This window comes from Ammospiza nelsoni, chromosome 28, assembly GCF_027579445.1.
Source record: "Ammospiza nelsoni isolate bAmmNel1 chromosome 28, bAmmNel1.pri, whole genome shotgun sequence".
Lineage (NCBI taxonomy): Eukaryota > Metazoa > Chordata > Aves > Passeriformes > Passerellidae > Ammospiza > Ammospiza nelsoni.
The window spans coordinates 3,549,622-3,566,378 of NC_080660.1; the positions used below are offsets into that span (position 1 = coordinate 3,549,622).

General features: G+C 61.5%; 3 protein-coding genes across 5 annotated transcripts; all 3 read left to right on the plus strand.

The window, feature by feature from the left end:
* Nucleotides 1-155: 155 nt before the first annotated feature.
* Nucleotides 156-2,919, plus strand: AQP10 (aquaporin 10). Its single transcript, XM_059490074.1, has 7 exons — nt 156-260; nt 1,143-1,269; nt 1,365-1,502; nt 1,589-1,707; nt 1,790-2,007; nt 2,078-2,299; nt 2,790-2,919. Exons 1-7 carry the CDS (start codon nt 156-158, stop codon nt 2,917-2,919), a joined length of 1,059 nt encoding a protein of 352 aa, XP_059346057.1.
* ATP8B2 (ATPase phospholipid transporting 8B2) lies at nt 2,886-12,831 on the plus strand. Its single transcript, XM_059490160.1, has 27 exons — nt 2,886-3,025; nt 3,720-3,778; nt 4,417-4,530; nt 4,680-4,778; nt 4,924-4,985; nt 5,096-5,168; nt 5,529-5,599; nt 5,740-5,819; nt 6,029-6,187; nt 6,266-6,354; nt 6,431-6,627; nt 7,337-7,545; nt 7,691-7,734; nt 7,809-7,974; nt 8,048-8,236; nt 8,428-8,543; nt 8,693-8,857; nt 8,935-9,046; nt 9,171-9,276; nt 9,393-9,534; nt 9,613-9,796; nt 9,987-10,210; nt 10,500-10,583; nt 10,750-10,995; nt 11,082-11,220; nt 11,304-11,434; nt 11,525-12,831. The coding sequence occupies exons 1-27, from the start codon at nt 2,995-2,997 to the stop codon at nt 11,810-11,812; spliced, it is 3,579 nt and encodes a 1,192-aa protein (XP_059346143.1). The 5' UTR covers nt 2,886-2,994; the 3' UTR covers nt 11,813-12,831.
* Nucleotides 12,832-12,946: 115 nt separating this feature from the next.
* On the plus strand, nt 12,947-16,521 carry IL6R (interleukin 6 receptor). 3 transcript variants are annotated; one of them, XM_059490195.1, is made up of 10 exons: nt 12,947-13,193; nt 13,892-14,125; nt 14,212-14,335; nt 14,651-14,835; nt 14,918-15,078; nt 15,151-15,295; nt 15,376-15,419; nt 15,547-15,616; nt 15,702-15,810; nt 15,887-16,521. In XM_059490195.1, the coding sequence occupies exons 1-10, from the start codon at nt 13,094-13,096 to the stop codon at nt 16,074-16,076; spliced, it is 1,362 nt and encodes a 453-aa protein (XP_059346178.1). In that variant the 5' UTR covers nt 12,947-13,093; the 3' UTR covers nt 16,077-16,521. The 3 variants fall into 3 exon arrangements, with proteins under 3 accessions (XP_059346178.1, XP_059346176.1, XP_059346177.1); XM_059490194.1 differs by having other exon boundaries at nt 12,956-13,193; nt 15,547-15,625; XM_059490193.1 differs by having other exon boundaries at nt 12,948-13,193; nt 14,918-15,295; nt 15,547-15,625.
* Nucleotides 16,522-16,757: the final 236 nt, after the last annotated feature.

Here is a 16,757-nt window from a genome sequence, read left to right on the forward strand (position 1 = left end):
CCAGGCGTCTCCCGTGGTGCAGCCATGATTGGTTTAAAGTCTGCACATAATCACCCACCTGGCTGTGGGGCTCATAAAACCTGCTGCGAATTAGACATCTACACCACTCTCACTGCTGCCAGCGCTGCCACTGCTGCCTCTGCCCAGCTGGCACCATGGGCACCACTTCTTTCTTGACAAGAGCACAGAGGCTGCTCCGCATCAGGAACCAGCTGGTGAGGGAGTGCTTGGGTGAGGTGCTGTCCACCTTCGTGATGATGGTAAGCAGGGCACGCAGCTGGGGCTGGGGATGTCCTGTGCGTGTGACAGGGCTGATGGTGTTGTGGTGGCAGGTGCCAGGGGTCCCTGGGGTTCTGTGACAGGGCTAATGGTGTCGTGGTGGCAGGTGCCAGGGGTCCCTGGGGTTCTGTGACAGGGCTGATGGTGTCGTGGTGGCAGGTGCCAGGGGTCCCTGGGGTTCTGTGACAGGGCTGATGGTGTCGTGGTGGCAGGTGCCAGGGGTCCCTGGGGTTCTGTGACAGGGCTGATGGTGTCGTGGTGGCAGGTGCCAGGGGTCCCTGGGGTTCTGTGACAGGGCTGATGGTGTTGTGGTGGCAGGTGCCAGGGGTCCCTGGGGCTCTGCTGCTCGCCCCTTGAGGTTGGAAAGGTCTGGGGCTGCGCTGCACTCAAATGTGCAACTCAGCGCTGCCTGTCCTCCCCCTTGGACCCTGTTCCCACAGCATGGTCCACCCTGTGCCACGGCTCCGGTGCAATCAGGGTGTGGTGCTGGGCAGTGTGTGCCCTGATAGCTCCTGCCTCAGAGCAGGCAAAGGTTGGGGCTCTGGTGCTGTCCTTAGCCTTTGGGCTACATCGCATGATGGCAAATGGTGTCCCTGGATCTATGTTGTGGCACCTCTTTCCCAACACCTCCCCACAGAAAGCAGTTTATTTAATTGCTTGTAATTTGGTTATTTTGCTATCAAACCCACAAGTGAGGGCAATAACCACCTCCCTGCCAGTCCCTGTCTGGTGTCCAAGTATTGGGGAGCAAAACCAGGGGGGCAGCACCAGCACAGCCCCTGCCTTGCTGCCCTGCAGTATCAGCACTGGGAGGATCTCAGCACGAGGCCACCAGGACTGAGGTGGGGCTCGCTCTTCTCCAGACAATCACCCTGGCCAGCGCTGCACAGAAGATTGCCTTCTATCAGACCAAGGGGAATATCATGACCAGCTACCTGGGAGGTGCCCTGGGTGTCATGGGCGGCATCTACACAGCAGGGGGAATCTCTGGTGAGACAGAGGAAGGGGTCCCAGCTCTTGCTATCCCCTGGCTCTGAGTCCCCCAGGACCCTCCACTCCCAGCCTTTCTCCCTACTCCATTGCAGGGGCCCACATGAACCCGGCGTTCTCCTTAGCCATGTGCCTGATAGAGCAGTTCCCCTGGTGGAAGTTTCCCATCTTTGTGGTTGTGCAGATTGTGGGATCTTTCATAGCTGCTGGAGCTGTTTACATCCTCTACTATGGTATGGGGGAGCAGCATCGGACAGGGGAACTTCACGGTGATGCTGGCGAGGCCAGGCTTTTGTACATGCTCTGCCTCTGCCCCTAGATGCCATCTGGCACCATAGCAATGGGACACTTACTGTCACTGGCCCCCAGGAAACTGCCTCCATCTTCGCCACTTACCCTGCTGACTTTGTGTCTATTGGCAATGGCTTCTTGGACCAGGTGGGTGCCACTGTCAGCGCCCCCAGCCCCCTCCCAGCCCCCTCGGTCCCCGTGGTGCTGAGCTGCTGTGCTGTCCTCGCAGGTGATCGGCACAGGGGTGCTGATAATTGTTGTCATGGGCATCATGGACCCCCGCAACAAGCCTGTCCCCAAGGGCCTGGAACCCGTGGTTGTGGCTCTCTTGGTGCTCTCCATCGAGTGTTCCATGGGGGCCAACTGTGGCTGCCCCCTGAACCCTGCACGGGACATCGGGCCCCGGCTCTTCACCTATCTGGCAGGCTGGGGCCCAGAGGTCTTCAGGTGGGTCGAGGGAAGGGGGCGAGGTGGAGATGGCAGGGATGATGCCAACCCTACCCTGTCCCATCCTCAGCAGGGGCAATGGTTGGTGGTGGGTGCCACTGGTGGCACCGCTGCTGGGCGCCGCCGTGGGCACGTATCTGTACCAGCTCTTCGTGGCTTTCCACTACCCAGAGGAGAAGAGCGAAGTCCTGGCAGAGCAGGGCTCCATCGTTCTGGTCAACACTGCCATCAGCAGCGCAGACATTGGGAGGTCACCCAAGGAAAGGGACTCTGGGGAGACAGAGCCTGCCGGGTATCCCCCACCACAGAGCCCCAGCAGCACAGTGTCCCCCACAGTCCCTATCACACCATTAAAAGAGTCCTGAGAGCACGGGGTGTCTTGTCTGTAGACATGGGGTGCAGGGATGTGGTGAAGGCCAGCCAGGCCTGGGGGACATGAGCTGCTGGTGTGGGGTTGGAGAGCACGGGGTGTCTGTCTATGGACATGGGGGCGCAGGGAAGGCCAGCCAGGCCTGGCTGCAGGGGGACCCCAGCCTGGGGGACACAAGCTGCTGCTGTGGGGTGGGAGAGCACGGGGTGTCTGTCTATGGACATGGGGTGCAGGGATGTGGAGGAGAGCCAGCCAGGCCTGGCTGCAGGGGGACCCCAGCCTGGGGGACACGAGCTGCTGCTGTGGGGCTGCCCCATGGGACGCGGGGATGTCTCCGGGACCCCGGCCCTGCCCCCGGTAACCCGTGGGGCTGTCTCTGCCCTCCCCCCGGACTCACAGGGCTCCCCGGGAGCCGCCCCGCTGGCCAGGCCGCCGCCGGGGCCCGCAGTCTCACCGGCCCCGCGGCCGCGCTCCGCCGCTTCCCCGCGTCCCCCACCTCACTTCCGCCGCCGACCGGCGCCGCCGCGGCCATGGGGAGCTGAGGCGGCGGCAGAGGCAGCGGCCCCGGCCCGGCCTGGCCGCCCGCCCGCTCCCCATGGGCTGCGGGGCCGCGGGACATGGAGCGGTGCGCGGCCCGCCGAGCCCCGGGTAAGCGGCGCCGCGCTGGGCCCGCGGGAAGCCCGGGTGGGTCCCGGGCGGGCCCCGGTGCGGCGTTGCCTCAGTAACGCGGTGGGGCGGGAGGACCGGGCCGGGCCGGGGCCGTGCCCTGGGGATGTCCGAGGGGTGGCAGCGGCTCCGCGACCCCGGAGGGGCGGTGGGTGCGGGGGAGCCGAAATGGGGCCGGGGATGCAGAGATGGGGATGCAGGGCTACAGCTAAGCGGAGCTGGGAGTGCGGGCTTTGGGGATCCAGGAATGCAGCAAAGCAGGGCTGAGGGACCCGAGGTGTCCTCTGGGGGTGCAATGTCTGGGCTGGAAGGGCCCGGTGACCTCGGGATGTGGGAGATGCAGAATCTGGGGCTCTGGGAGTACAGGTGAATAGAGCTGGGGGTCACGCACTGCAGGCTTGGGGGGATCTGGGGATGCAGAATTTGGGAGTGGAGGTGCAGTTAAGCAAGGTTGGGGTTCAGGGTGTGCAGGGGTACAGGTTCTGGCATGGGGGAGCACAGGACACATAACACAGCTGGGGAGACTCCCTGTTCCCTGCCCTCTGGGATTCTGGGACTATCTTGGCTCTCAGGATGGAGAGGAGATTGTGGTGTCAGGGTTCAAGGTTTTGGGGCTGTCTGGCTGCAGCTACAGGGGTGTTGGGGTGCACGGGGATGACGGGGCGCTGTGTTGTAGAGGAAGAGCGTCGAGTGCGAGCCAACGCACGGGAGTACAACGAGAAGTTCCAGTACGCAGTGAGTGAGGGGGGCTGAGCCCCTTCCCGGGGTCCTCGGGCAGCTCTGCGGGGCTGGGGTCTGAATCACCCACACCTTGGTGGGGGGGAGGCGTTATAACTACAAAATAGGTGTTTGTCCCTGAAGAAATGGTGCTGATGACATGAATGCCAATATAGCTGTGGGGCCAGCTGGGCACAGTGCTCTCCATGTGGAGGATTCAGCCTGCCCATCCTTGGCCAAGGCCCAGAACCCCCTGGCTCTGCCCAGGTCCCAGCCTGGTCCCACATCCCAGTGTGGACCAGGAGCAGCTTCTGAAGGTGTCAAGGGAGGGCAGTGCTCACCTTGACCTCCCCCCATGTTGGAGGTTATCCTTGGCTGCTCCAGAGCTGGCTGCACAGAGGGGAGAAGGGGATCTGGGTTGGGGTCACCCTTGTGGGGGCCAGGTGCTGCTGCTGGAGGACGCTGGTCCCAGGGTACCAGCTGGTGACTGAGCCTGAGGAACTGGCTTCCCAAGGAAGCTGCCAGAGGTAGCACAGGAGCCTGACCCCCCAAAAGAGCATGGTGAGCCACAGCCCCTGCCCTCCAGAGTGATCTCATCTTGGGGGGTTATGGGGCCTTGGCAGCTGTAAACCTCTTCTTGCCCCATCTGTCCCTAGAGCAACTGCATCAAGACCTCCAAGTACAACATTGTCACCTTCCTGCCTGTCAACCTCTTCGAGCAGTTCCAGGAAGTGGCCAACACCTATTTCCTCTTCCTCCTCATCCTGCAGGTGGGTGCAGTCCTTCCCTGCCTGCACATATGGTAGGGCTCCAAGTATTGCCATACTTTGGAAGTGGGGAGGTTTGGCATCCTCAAGCAGGGGCAGTATAGGCCTGGGGCTGGCTGGTTCCTATGTAATTTCCTGTTCCCTGTCCCCAGCTGATTCCTCAGATCTCTTCACTCTCCTGGTTTACCACCATCGTGCCTTTGGTTCTTGTCTTAACCATCACAGCTGTCAAAGATGCCACCGATGACTACGTGAGTGGTTCCCCCTGCACCCCTCTGCCCACTGGGATGCTGTGCAGGGGTGCAGTGTTCGGGGCCATGGCATTTGGGATGCTGGGGGAGCACAGGAGCCCATCCCCAAGAGGCTGAAACTGCTGTCTTTTCCCCCTGCTCCCAGTTCCGCCATAAAAGCGACAACCAGGTGAACAACCGGCAGTCTCAGGTCCTGATCGGTGGAGTGTGAGTGTCACGGGCCCAGAGCAGTGCACAGGGAGCCAGGGACCCTGTGGGAGGTGGCAGTGGGCAGGGCAGGGCTCCTGCCTGACTGCAGTTTGCTGTCCCCTCTTCAGCCTTCGGCAGGAGCAGTGGATGAACGTCCGTGTTGGGGACATCATCAAGCTGGAGAACAACCAGTTTGTGGCGGTGAGTGCAGCCCTGAGACAAGTATGGTTCCAGCAGGGTGGTTGGCACACACACACATAGAATGGTGTGGTGCCACTCCCAGTTTGCTTCTGTGCTCCTCTGCCCAGGGTGGGGACATTAGGGACTTCCAACCTGGAAGTTGCATTTAGGTTGGAGAGCTGGGGCCATAAGTGGAGCCACATTTTGAACTCTGAGGATCGGGGCCCTTGGAGTGATGGTGCAGAGGACACATGGGGTTAGGGATGGCCTTTGCAGATGCTCCAGGGAGTTCCAAGGACATCCAAGGGCCAGGAGCTTCCCTGGGGAAGGCATGGGGGAGCCCCAGTGTTGGCACAACCCTTCACAAGTCTCTCCCAGCAGGCTGACCTCCTCCTCCTCTCCAGCAGCGAACCCCATGGGTTATGCTACATAGAGACTGCAGAGCTGGATGGGTAGGTGTCCCTGCTCGCCTTGGGGGGCCAGGGGAGGCAAGAGGTGGGAGTGAGGGTGGGCTGCAGGCAGGGCAGGAGCACCTGCAAAGGCTTTCCCTGCCAGGCTGTCTCTAACCCGTGTGGTGCCTTCCTGCCTGCAGAGAGACCAACATGAAGGTGCGTCAGGCCATCCCTGTCACCGCAGAGCTTGGGGACACCAGCCAGCTGGCTTGCTTTGATGGTGAGTGCCCGTGCCCAGCCCTCTGCCACAGGGCAGCCCCCCACCTTCTCTCCTCTGTCACCCTTGGTGGACAAGGACCAGCCACGTGGCACTGTCGTCCTGCGGCTTGATGTGGATCTCTGGGGAGCCAGGGATGATGCTGGGAGCACTGGGATGGAGCCAGCCCTGTGGAGGAGGCAAGTCCCAGCTGAGCCATACTGTGCACCCAGGTGAGGTCATCTGTGAACCCCCCAACAACAAGCTGGACAAGTTTGGTGGGACACTGTACTGGAAGGACAACAAGTACCCCCTGAGCAACCAGAACATGCTTCTGCGGGGCTGCGTCCTGCGCAACACCGAGTGGTGCTTTGGCCTCGTCATCTTTGCAGGTGGGCTGAGGCAGCAGCTGCTGCTGTGCTGCACACAGGGGAGGGAAAGACACCCCCTGATGCCTTCCTGCTCCCCAGGACCTGACACAAAACTGATGCAGAACAGTGGCCGGACCAAATTTAAGCGGACGAGCATCGACCGGCTGATGAACACGCTGGTGCTCTGGGTATGCAGAAGGGAGATCCTGGGAGCCTTGGGAGCTCTGACCCAGTCAGGGCTCTTATCTGATGTTCCTTCCCCAGATCTTTGGGTTCCTGGTGTGCATGGGAGTGATCCTGGCCATTGGCAATGCCATCTGGGAGCACGAGGTGGGCGTCTGCTTCCAGATCTACTTGCCCTGGGACGAGGGGGTGCACAGTGCCTTCTTCTCTGGCTTCCTCTCCTTCTGGTCCTACATCATCATCCTCAACACTGTGGTGCCCATCTCGCTCTATGTGAGGTAGGGCAAGGGGCAGAGGGGCTGGGCAGGGGGTGTATGAGAAATTAGGGGTGCCCTCTGGGGAGGGGAGACAGGGATGGAGATCCACAGGCAGAGCGGTGTGTTCTGTGGGTGGGTGTGGGCTACTCTCTTGGTGACAGGCCATGTCTGCCTTCAGGGACACCCCAAGACCTAAGGACCCCACAGGTCCCTCAGGGCCCCCCTGGCTGTGTCTGGCTGCTCGTCTCTCCTGCCCTGGCTGCACGCTGGCTATTTTGCTCTGCCCTCCTGCAGCTCCCAGGCTCCTGCACTGTCCCCTTCTCTCTCTCTTTTAATTTCTCTCTCTTTTCGTTCCCCAGCATGGGTTCTGTCACCCTTAGCCCCGAGGTAAGAATGTGTCACCTCCACCCCTCCCACTCATTGCTGTCTGCCCTGTGGGCTTGGGAGGGGTTCAGGGTTTGTAGGTGTGTGAGATGCTTGGGGAGCCCCATGGGCTTCCCCCTGGGTGCCTTGCCTTGGTCCCCAGCCCTGGCTTAGCGGTGGCTGTCAGCAGGAATGGGTTGCAGGCCAGCCCCTGGGAAGGGTATGGGGGCTATCAAGCCATGGGGGGCACCCGGGGTGCTGGAGTGCCCTGGGCACTGAGGGTCTGGGGCGGGCATGTGTGTGCCTGTCGCTGGCTCAGCAGAGTGTGCTGCCCTGCCCCAGTGACACCCAGGCATCCTCCCTGCAGCGTTGAGGTGATCCGGCTTGGGCACAGCTACTTCATCAACTGGGACAAGAAGATGTACTGTGCCAAGCGCCGGACACCGGCCGAGGCCCGCACCACCACCCTCAACGAGGAGCTGGGCCAGGTGGAGTACATCTTCTCTGACAAGACTGGCACCCTCACCCAGAATATCATGGTCTTCAGCAAGTGCTCTGTGAATGGGCACAGCTATGGTGAGTGCCAGAGCCAGGCTGGGGCTTCCCTCTTCTGTTTGAGGCAGTCAGGGGACAAGGGGGCTTAGTGAGAGCATTGTGGGGCAGCAGCAGCTGCTGTGCTGTTGGGTCTCTGTCATAGTTAACTCCATGCCCTTTTTTGCAGGTGATGTGCAGGACATGCTGGGTCACAAGGCAGAGCTGGGAGAGGTAAGGGTACTGTCAGTTTGGGGCCTACCCACGCCAAGTACCATGGGGGGGTAACCCCAACTTTGCCCCTGCAGAGGCCAGAGCCTGTAGACTTCTCCTTCAACCCGCTGGCGGACCCACGGTTCCAGTTCTGGGACCCCAGCCTGCTGGAAGCTGTCAAGCTGGGAGACCTCCACGTGCACGAGTTCTTCCGCCTGCTCTCGCTCTGTCACACCGTCATGTCTGAGGAGAAGAGTGAGGGTAGGCAGAGTGGGGCAGGATCTGTCCCTGTGGGTCACAGAACACTGTCACTGACCCCCATGCTGTTCCACAGGGGAGCTGTTGTACAAGGCACAGTCCCCAGATGAGGGAGCGCTGGTCACAGCTGCCAGAAACTTTGGCTTTGTGTTCCGGTCCCGCACGCCCAAGACCATCACAGTGCAGGAGCTGGGCCAGGCCATCACCTACCAGCTGCTGGCCATCCTGGACTTCAACAACATCCGCAAGCGCATGTCTGTCATCGGTGAGCTCCTGGGCACGGCACAGGGGCTGGGAGGGCCACCTGGGGCTGCAGCACATGGGGGTCATTGTGGTGTGCTGGGATACCAGTCCAGCGCTGATGGGGATGTGACACTGTGGAGGCATCAGCAGGTGGATGGCTGGGGGTCAGAGCAGCACCCCTGAGCCAGGCACCTTTTCCCCTCCTCCCTGCAGTGCGCAGCCCTGAGGGCAAGATCCGGCTGTACTGCAAAGGTGCTGACACCATCCTGCTGGAGAGGCTGCACCCCCTCAACCAGGAGCTGACCAGCATCACCACCGACCACCTCAATGTGCGTGGCACAGGGTCCTGCAGGCAGCGTGGGGAGGAAAGAGTGGCTGCCCAGGAGCCTGAGCTGGGCTTGTGCCCTGCCCTAGGAACACTGCTGGGATCTGGGGACACACTCAGGGTCTCCAGCACAGCCAGCTCTGATGCTTGCAGGAGTATGCTGGCGAGGGGCTGCGGACACTGGTGCTGGCTTACAGAGACCTGGAGGAGAGCTACTACAAGGACTGGTCTGAGCGTCTGCACCGAGCTGGCAGTGTCCCTGAAGCCCGTGAGGATCACCTGGCTCGGCTCTACGATGAGGTGGAGCATGATATGATGGTAGGTGGGCTGGAGGCTGAGGCTGGTGGTGGCTGCAGGCAGCCCCTGCTGACCTCCCACCCATTTGGGTCCCCAAGCTGCTTGGAGCCACGGCCATCGAGGACAAACTGCAGCAGGGGGTCCCCGAAACCATTGCCATCCTGACACTGGCCAACATCAAGATCTGGGTGCTGACAGGGGACAAGCAGGGTGAGGCATGGCTGAGGTGCTGGCTGGAGATGAGGATGTTTGTGGGCTGGATTCCAGCTGCCTGGGATCCCAACTGCTCTGTCCTGAGAGGACTCTGGTTCAGCCCCTGGTTTCCTTTTCTCAGAAACAGCTGTGAACATCGGCTACTCCTGCAAGATGCTGACAGATGACATGACAGAGGTGTTTGTGGTCACAGGCCACACTGTGCTGGAGGTGCGAGAGGAGCTAAGGTGAGGGCTGGGGGGCAGAGGACAGAGCAGTGCCAGTGTGGGGCACAGCTGTGGCTGGGGGAGCTAGAGCTATGGAAAGGCCTTGAGATGGACCCCTGTGCCCCCTCTCTCCTCAGAAAAGCCCGGGAGAAGATGATGGATGCATCACGTTCTGTGTGCAATGGCTTCTCCTACCAGGAGAAACTCACCTCCAAGCTTACCTCAGTGCTGGAAGCCATTGCGGGCGAATACGCCCTGGTCATCAACGGGCACAGCCTGGTAGGGCCCTGGGAGTGCCAGGCAGGACAGGGCCTGGCTGTGCACCATGATCCCAGCTGCCCCTTGCTCTCCTTGCAGGCCCATGCACTGGAGGCAGACATGGAGGTGGAATTCCTGGAGACAGCGTGTGCCTGCAAGGCCGTTATCTGCTGCCGTGTCACACCCCTGCAGAAAGCCCAGGTGGTGGAGCTGGTCAAGAAGTACAAGAAAGCCGTCACTTTGGCCATTGGGGATGGGGCCAACGATGTCAGCATGATCAAGAGTAAGGCCTGGGATCTGGGGGACCACAGGAGAAGACAGGCCACCCCCCTGCACCATCCTGGGGCCCCTGGGAGCTTCTGTGCTCACCCCTCTGTGCCCCACAGGAACAAAGTGCCTGTGCTGGGGGTGCTGCTCTCATCCCCTGTGCTCCTGGCAGCCCTCTCTTTACCTGTCTCTCCTTTCCTCCACAGCTGCCCACATTGGGGTGGGCATCAGTGGGCAGGAAGGCATCCAGGCTGTGCTGGCCTCCGACTACTCCTTCTCCCAGTTCAAGTTCCTGCAGCGCCTGCTCCTGGTGCACGGGCGCTGGTCCTACCTGCGCATGTGCAAGTTTCTTTGCTACTTCTTCTATAAGAACTTTGCCTTCACCATGGTCCACTTCTGGTTTGGCTTCTTCTGTGGCTTCTCAGCACAGGTGGGTTGGTGGCTTTTCTCACTGAGAGCTGGGGAGGGTTTTCCTGCAGGGCTCCTCGGCTCTGAAGCGTGTTCAGATTCATGGACTCCCTGTGGGGACTCATCCTGAGCCAGGAGGCACAGCCTGGCATCCACCGTGCCGTGTGTGAGGAGCCTGTGGTCAGGGTGGGCAGTCCTGGCGGGCTGAGACAGCTCTCCTGTCCCTGCAGCTGTGGGCACAGGGACTCGGGGGCTGGCTGGGGCACAGGGTGGGCAGATTTGTGCCCTGCTGAGTGCTCTGTTCCATACAGACAGTGTATGACCAGTACTTCATCACGCTGTACAACATTGTCTACACGTCGCTGCCTGTGCTCGCTATGGGTGTGTTTGACCAGGTATGGCGGGGGGTAGTGAGAGGTCCCTGGGTGTGTGAGGGGTCTGTACTCACCCTGTGGGAAGAAGGGCTGCCTGGGTGCCTGAGTCAGGCTGTCCTTGTCATTCCATGGGCTGTGGTGGAGGCTGCTCCCACCCAGGGCTAATGGGAGGTGCCCATGCCCCCAGGATGTGCCAGAGCAGCGGAGCATGGAGTACCCCAAACTCTACGAGCCTGGGCAGCTGAACCTGCTCTTCAACAAGCGGGAGTTCTTCATCTGCATTGCCCAGGGCATCTACACCTCCATCCTCATGTTCTTCATCCCCTACGGTGTCTTTGCTGATGCCACCCGTGATGATGGTGCTCAGCTGGCCGACTACCAGTCCTTCGCCGTCACTGTCGCCACCTCCCTCGTGATTGTCGTCAGTGTGCAGGTAGGGACGTGGCTACTCAGCCCCAGACCCTCAGGGCACCTCAGGCATCCCCTGAGCCCTGATTCTTCCTGCATCCCCCCCACCAGATCGGGTTAGACACAGGATTCTGGACGGCCATCAACCACTTCTTCATCTGGGGCAGCCTGGCCGCCTACTTTACCATCCTCTTCACCATGCACAGCGACGGCCTCTTCCGGATGTTCCCCAACCAGTTCCGCTTTGTGGGTGAGTCCCTGTGTGCCCCATGCTCCCCACCCCAGCAGGAGCTGTCTTGTCCTGGCCCTCACTGGGTTCATTCCTTGCCCCAGGAAACGCACAGAACACTCTGGCCCAGCCCACGGTCTGGCTGACCATCGCCCTCACCGCCGTTGTCTGTATCGTGCCCGTTGTGGCCTTTCGCTTCCTTAAGCTGGACCTGAAACCAGAGCTCTCGGATACGGTGAGAGTTCATGGCTGCAGGAGCTCTCACAGGGTCCCAGCCCTGAGGAGAGGGGGTTCCCCAGGCCCTGAACCTGCCCTGTGTCCCCAGGTTCGTTACACTCAGCTGGTACGGAAGAAGCAGAAGACGCAGCACCGGTGCATGCGGAACGCGGGGCGCGCGGGCTCACGCCGCTCTGGCTACGCCTTCTCCCATCAGGAGGGCTTCGGGGAGCTCATCATGTCTGGCAAGAACATGAGGCTCAGCTCCTTGGCACTGTCCAGCTTTGCCCCCCGCCCCAGCGCCAGCTGGATTGACACCCTGAGGAAGAAGAAGGGCGGTGAGGGCAGCAGCGCTGGCAGCCCCAGTGGTGCGGCTGACAAGACTCTCAGGGTGTGAGGCTGGAGGGGGTCTCATCCCCTCCTGTGCAGCTGGGGGCTCCCCTCCTCTGCCCCTGGCCCTGGGCAGGGCAAAGCCCCTTGTCAGCAGGGTCCCATGATAGAGGTGATGTGGGGGCCAGTGCTGAGGTTTGGAGGAGTCTGGACTGTCGCCTTCTAGCCAAAAATACAGTCTGTCCCTCTCAGGAGGATGGATGGATGGATGGATGGATGGATGGATGGATGGATGGATGGATGGATGGATGTCATCGCATTAGCCCCCTCCCACCCCCCATTCACTCCTCCATCAGTATTCAATTCCACTGAGTGCAAACGCCCCATCGCACATGAATGTATCATACCAGAGGTGCAGGGCTGTGGGAGGACTGTGGCCTCTCCGTGGCCTTCACCCACGTGTCTTTTTTTATATATAAACAAAAAAAAAAAAAAAGAAAAAAATACCCCCACCCCCAAAAAATAGCAACCAAAACAAACAAAAAAAAGGTAAGGGAAAAATACTCTGAGTTTACAGAGCGACTCATTTCTTGGCTGGGTACAGGGAGAAGGGGGGAGGAAGGTCACCCTCCTTGTCACCCTGCTCAGGATTCCCCAGGACGGCGGGTGCAGGGTCGGAAAGGGGAAGTGCTCTGTACCACAGGGAGGCCGGGGTTTGGCGGCTGCCGTGATTCACTCCCACGCGTGGTCTTGCGCAACGCTCGGCCTCTGCTTCCCGCCTCCTCCTCCTCCTCTCCAGCTCCTGCGGGACGGCACTGCTGAAATGTGGGTGGGCAATGGGGACCCAGGGGAGCCTCTGGGGCTGCTGGGCTCCCAGGGACGCGATACCAAAGAGGAGCTTCTTAAGACGGGTGTTGGCGAGGGCTGGAGGGGATTTTGGGGAGGTTTTGGGGTAATTTCGGTGGAGGGGCCGTGCATAGAGCTAGGTAACTTATGGCACGTTTCTATCTGGCCGAATGGTATCATTTTATGGCTCTTGAAGAAAAAAAACAAAACAAAACAAACCCAAAAAAAACCAAAACAAAACAGTTTGTTTTTTTTTTTTTTGTTTTTTTTTTGGTTTTTTTTTTTTTTTTTCTAATTTACAAAAAGAAAATGTTCTGAGGAGATCGTGCCGTGTCCCGTATCCGGGGGCGGAGGGGGAGGGCACGGCGGCGGTCCCGGGCGGCGGGGGCAGGGACGGGGCGGTGTTGGCCCGCCCGGCCCGGGGCGCACGTGCCGCTCCGCCTCCCGCCGCTTTCACAACCCCGCCGCCGCCGCCGATGTTTTCCTACCCGGGACCGGGCGCATGGCGCGGCCGCCGGGGCCGCTTCTCCTCCTCCTCCTCTTTCCTCTCCGCCTCCTCCTGCACCTCTCCGCCGCCGCCGGGCGGCCCTGCGGCCCCGCCGGTGAGTGCGACCGGCACCGGGCAGGGCGGGAGCGGGGCTGGCCCCGAGCCTCTGCCGGTACCTGGGCCTCGTGGGTCCGGGCACGGCCGGGGGACACATGCGGAGCTCAGCCGGGCGGGGGGTGGTACGGGACCCCTGAGAGTGGGGGCTCGGGCTGGGTGCGGTGTCCCGGTGCTGTGTGCCGGTGCTATATCCCGGGTGCTGGTGGGTCCCGGGTGCTGTGTCGTGTCCCGGATTCTGTGTCCCGGGTGCTGGGTGCCGTATCCCGGTGCGGTGTCCCGTCCCGGGTGCTGTGTCCGGGTGCTGTGTCGTGTCCTGGCTGCTGGTGGGTGCTGCGTGCATTCCCAGCAGCAGGAGCCGAAGGGAACAGCAGGTTCACGCTGGCCACTGACCTTTGGAAGGAGCCGGGAGCGCTGCCCAGGCCTGAGCAGGGCCGGCAGCCAGCACAGTCACTTAACCCCTCTGGCACTGGACCCAGGGACTCCTGGGACCACCGGTCCCTGTGTGCCGCCTTCCCCGAGCTCTGCTCCCCGCCACCAGACCTCTCATAGCCCACAGTGTGACGAGCCAGCTCAGTGCCCTGACCCCCAGCAGTCACCAGACACGGGGAGCAGATGATTGGGTGCCTTCCACCTCCAGGGACACCCACCGTGCCTGGTGTCTCATCTTCATCGCCTGCTCCCCTCTTGTTCCTCCAGGACTGCCGCGGGACGCGGTGTTGGGCCTCCTGGGAGCCAACATCACTCTGACCTGCCAGGATGAGCAGCCTGCAAACGCCACAGTGCTGTGGCAGGTGGAGAAGCAGGGAGCAGCAGGGCAGCTGGCAGAGGGGAACACGCTGCTGCTGAGACAGCTGCGCTATGAGGACTCGGGGCACTACAGCTGCTCCGTGGGGAGCCACCTGCTGCGCTCCCTGCGGCTGCTGGTGGCAGGTGGGTCCACGCTGGGGTGGGAATGTCCCTCTCAGCGTTGCCTGTGATGGCCCCTGTCCGCCAGCACCTCCCTGCTTTGCCTGCAGAGCCCCCTGAAACTCCCCAGGTGTCCTGCTACCGGCGGAGCCACGACAAGGATGTGCTGTGTGAGTGGCCACAGCAGAAGAAGCCATCCCCAGGGACACGGGCGATGCTGTGGGTGAGGAGGAGGTGAGTGCTGTCACTGCATCTGCCATGGGCTGGGGCCCCAATAGGACAGAACATGTCCCTCTCCATGGAGCTGGTGCCATCTGGGACCTTGTGGCTCAGGCTGCTTGCCTCCCTGCACACCCTTTCCCTAGTGGGAGTTCACAGCACAGGATGTGTTCCTTCCCCATGCCCCCATGTGCCCATGGCACAGAATGAATCCCTCCCCACAGACCCTTTGTCTAACACTGCCAGGGACCCCACAGCACAGCACATGTCCCCCACGGCTGCCCTGTGCCCAGAGCACCCTGCAGCCCCCCCTGAGCTGTGACCTCACAGGTTTGTGGCTGAGAATGCCACAGAGCAGCGGTGCCGCTACTTCTCCAAGGCACGGAAGTTCCTTTGCCGGCTGAAGGTGCCACCTGGCACTGATGACACCAAAAGCCTCGTGGTGTCCACGTGTGTCAGCAACGGCGCGGGTGGCTCGGCTGGCAAGGACAAGATCATCACCCTCAGCAGTGTCTGTGAGTGCTGCCCTGGCTGGGAGCTGGGAGCTGGGGTGGTGAGGGTGCAGAGCGAGGCCCTGAGCCCCCATTCCCCCCACAGTGAGGCCAGACCCGCCGGTGAATGTGACAGTGCAGGCTCTGGAGAGGGCCCCACAGCGGCTGCAGGTGAACTGGTCCTACCCCCCCTCCTGGGACCCCCGTTTCTACTGGCTGCGCTTCCAGGTCCGCTACCGCCCCGAGCCCGCCCCGACCTTCATGGAGGTGAGACCCTGCCTGCTGGCACAGCCCTTGGCCCTGGCCAGGCTGTCCCCAGCCCCGTGTCCCCTCCTCCAGGTGGATCAGGTGATGACAACGTGGCTCGATATCCGCGATACGTGGCGTGGGACGAGGCACGTGGTGCAGGTGAGGGCCAAGGATGAGTTTGGCCATGGCACGTGGAGTGAGTGGAGCCAGGAGGCCGTGGGCACCCCCTGGACAGGTAAGAGGGAATTGTTGGGCCATGGGACCGGGGGCTCAGCATGGGCTCTCCCAGTCTCACACTTCCCCCTCTCTGTGCAGACCCTTGGGAGCTCACCTCTGAAATGGAGCCTTACAGCTCACAGGTAACAATGGTCTCAGCCCTGAGAGGCATCACATGCTCCTGAAGGGGTCTCCTGTCCCCATGTGGGACACAGGGACACCAGGGTGTGAGGGCTGACCTGTCCCATTGTGCCTCCCCACCTTTTGCAGGTCCCCACAGAAGATGACACCTATGGGGTGACCCTGTCCCCCAGGCTCTTCGAGGAGGATGATGCTAATGGTGCTGGTGGTGAGGAAGGATTCCTGGGCTGGGGTTGAGGGAAAGGGACACCCAGTCCCTTATCCTCACCCATTCTGTGTGTCAGGATCTGTCATGGAATCCAGCACCCATCCTGTGGCATCTCCCTACGCATTCCTGGTCACCGGGGGCAGTCTCCTCCTTGGCATCGCCCTCTTTGTTGGCATCGTGGTGAGGTGAGTGCCAGGGGGGCTGGCCCAGGGGGCTGTGTGTGCCCCCTCCCTGACCTGCAGCCTCTCTTCTCCCCTGCAGGTACAGGCAGATGTGGTGGACGAGCGGGCAGGAGACGAGCAAGGCAGAGGGCGAGGGGCAGCACATGCTGGTCCCTCTGAGCTTACCCCCACCCACACTCAGTGACACCCCTCTGCTCTCACACCCTGCCCCCTCAGCCCCTGGAGGGCTCCACACAACTCAGGCAGATTATTCCTCCTCAGGGCAGTAGCCAGGGGCTGGATGTGCTGGCAGATGCTTGGGGGTTGGATGGAGGGTCCCAGGGCTTTGATGTGGCTCTGGGAGCAGTTCCCCCCAATATCTGGTGGCTCTGTGGTTGGGACAAGCCTCTGAGGAGGAGAATCAATGCCATCCCCCATGGGGAGCAGCTAGGAAAAACAGACTGGGTCCTGGGGGCACCTTCAGCACCAAGCTGGGATAGCCAGGAATGACAGCACTGGAATTGTGGCTGCACCAGAGCTTGGGGGGCCTGGGACCCAGTCTGGAGGTCCCACAGGGAAGGAAGGGCCTGGTCCCTACAGTGCCATGGGGGTCCGGGAGGGAGGGCCTGGCTGGATCAGCCCCACACCTCTGCTGCAGCCCCCTCGGGGCTCCTTTTTAAAGCACACGTTGGGGAAACAGGACAATGGGGCTCAAATAAATGCTTTGGATTTATACTGGAGTGGCTGCTGGGAGCGGGGTAGCAGAGGGGTCAGTGCAGCCCCCCATTGTTTGGGAGTGTCTCCAGTGGGGTTGTACCCCCACTTCATTCACCTTGCTGTACTCTGTGCCCCCCCACATGTACCCCAGGCTGTGCTCTGTGGTTCAGTGCTGCCTCCCAGGCTGCACCCACTGTGCTGTGCACACCTTCCTGCCCTGCCTCCTGTGCCCTGCACCCCCTGCCCTGCACCCC

What these genes read in the sequence shown, in the direction of transcription:
- AQP10 (XM_059490074.1), top strand. Translation starts at nt 156, where the DNA reads ATGGGCACCACTTCTTTCTTGACAAGAGCACAGAGGCTGCTCCGCATC. An exon ending in CACAGCAGGGGGAATCTCTG is followed by an intron (nt 1,270 to 1,364) that starts GTGAGACAGAGG and finishes ACTCCATTGCAG; the next exon opens with GGGCCCACATGAACCCGGCG. An exon ending in TGTTTACATCCTCTACTATG is followed by an intron (nt 1,503 to 1,588) that starts GTATGGGGGAGC and finishes CTCTGCCCCTAG; the next exon opens with ATGCCATCTGGCACCATAGC.
- ATP8B2 (XM_059490160.1), top strand. Translation starts at nt 2,995, where the DNA reads ATGGAGCGGTGCGCGGCCCGCCGAGCCCCGG. An exon ending in CTATGGGTGTGTTTGACCAG is followed by an intron (nt 10,584 to 10,749) that starts GTATGGCGGGGG and finishes CCATGCCCCCAG; the next exon opens with GATGTGCCAGAGCAGCGGAG. An exon ending in TGATTGTCGTCAGTGTGCAG is followed by an intron (nt 10,996 to 11,081) that starts GTAGGGACGTGG and finishes CCCCCCCACCAG; the next exon opens with ATCGGGTTAGACACAGGATT.
- IL6R (XM_059490193.1), top strand. Translation starts at nt 13,094, where the DNA reads ATGGCGCGGCCGCCGGGGCCGCTTCTCCTCCTCCTCCTCTTTCCTCTC. An exon ending in GCGGCCCTGCGGCCCCGCCG is followed by an intron (nt 13,194 to 13,891) that starts GTGAGTGCGACC and finishes TTGTTCCTCCAG; the next exon opens with GACTGCCGCGGGACGCGGTG. An exon ending in ATGCTGTGGGTGAGGAGGAG is followed by an intron (nt 14,336 to 14,650) that starts GTGAGTGCTGTC and finishes GTGACCTCACAG; the next exon opens with GTTTGTGGCTGAGAATGCCA.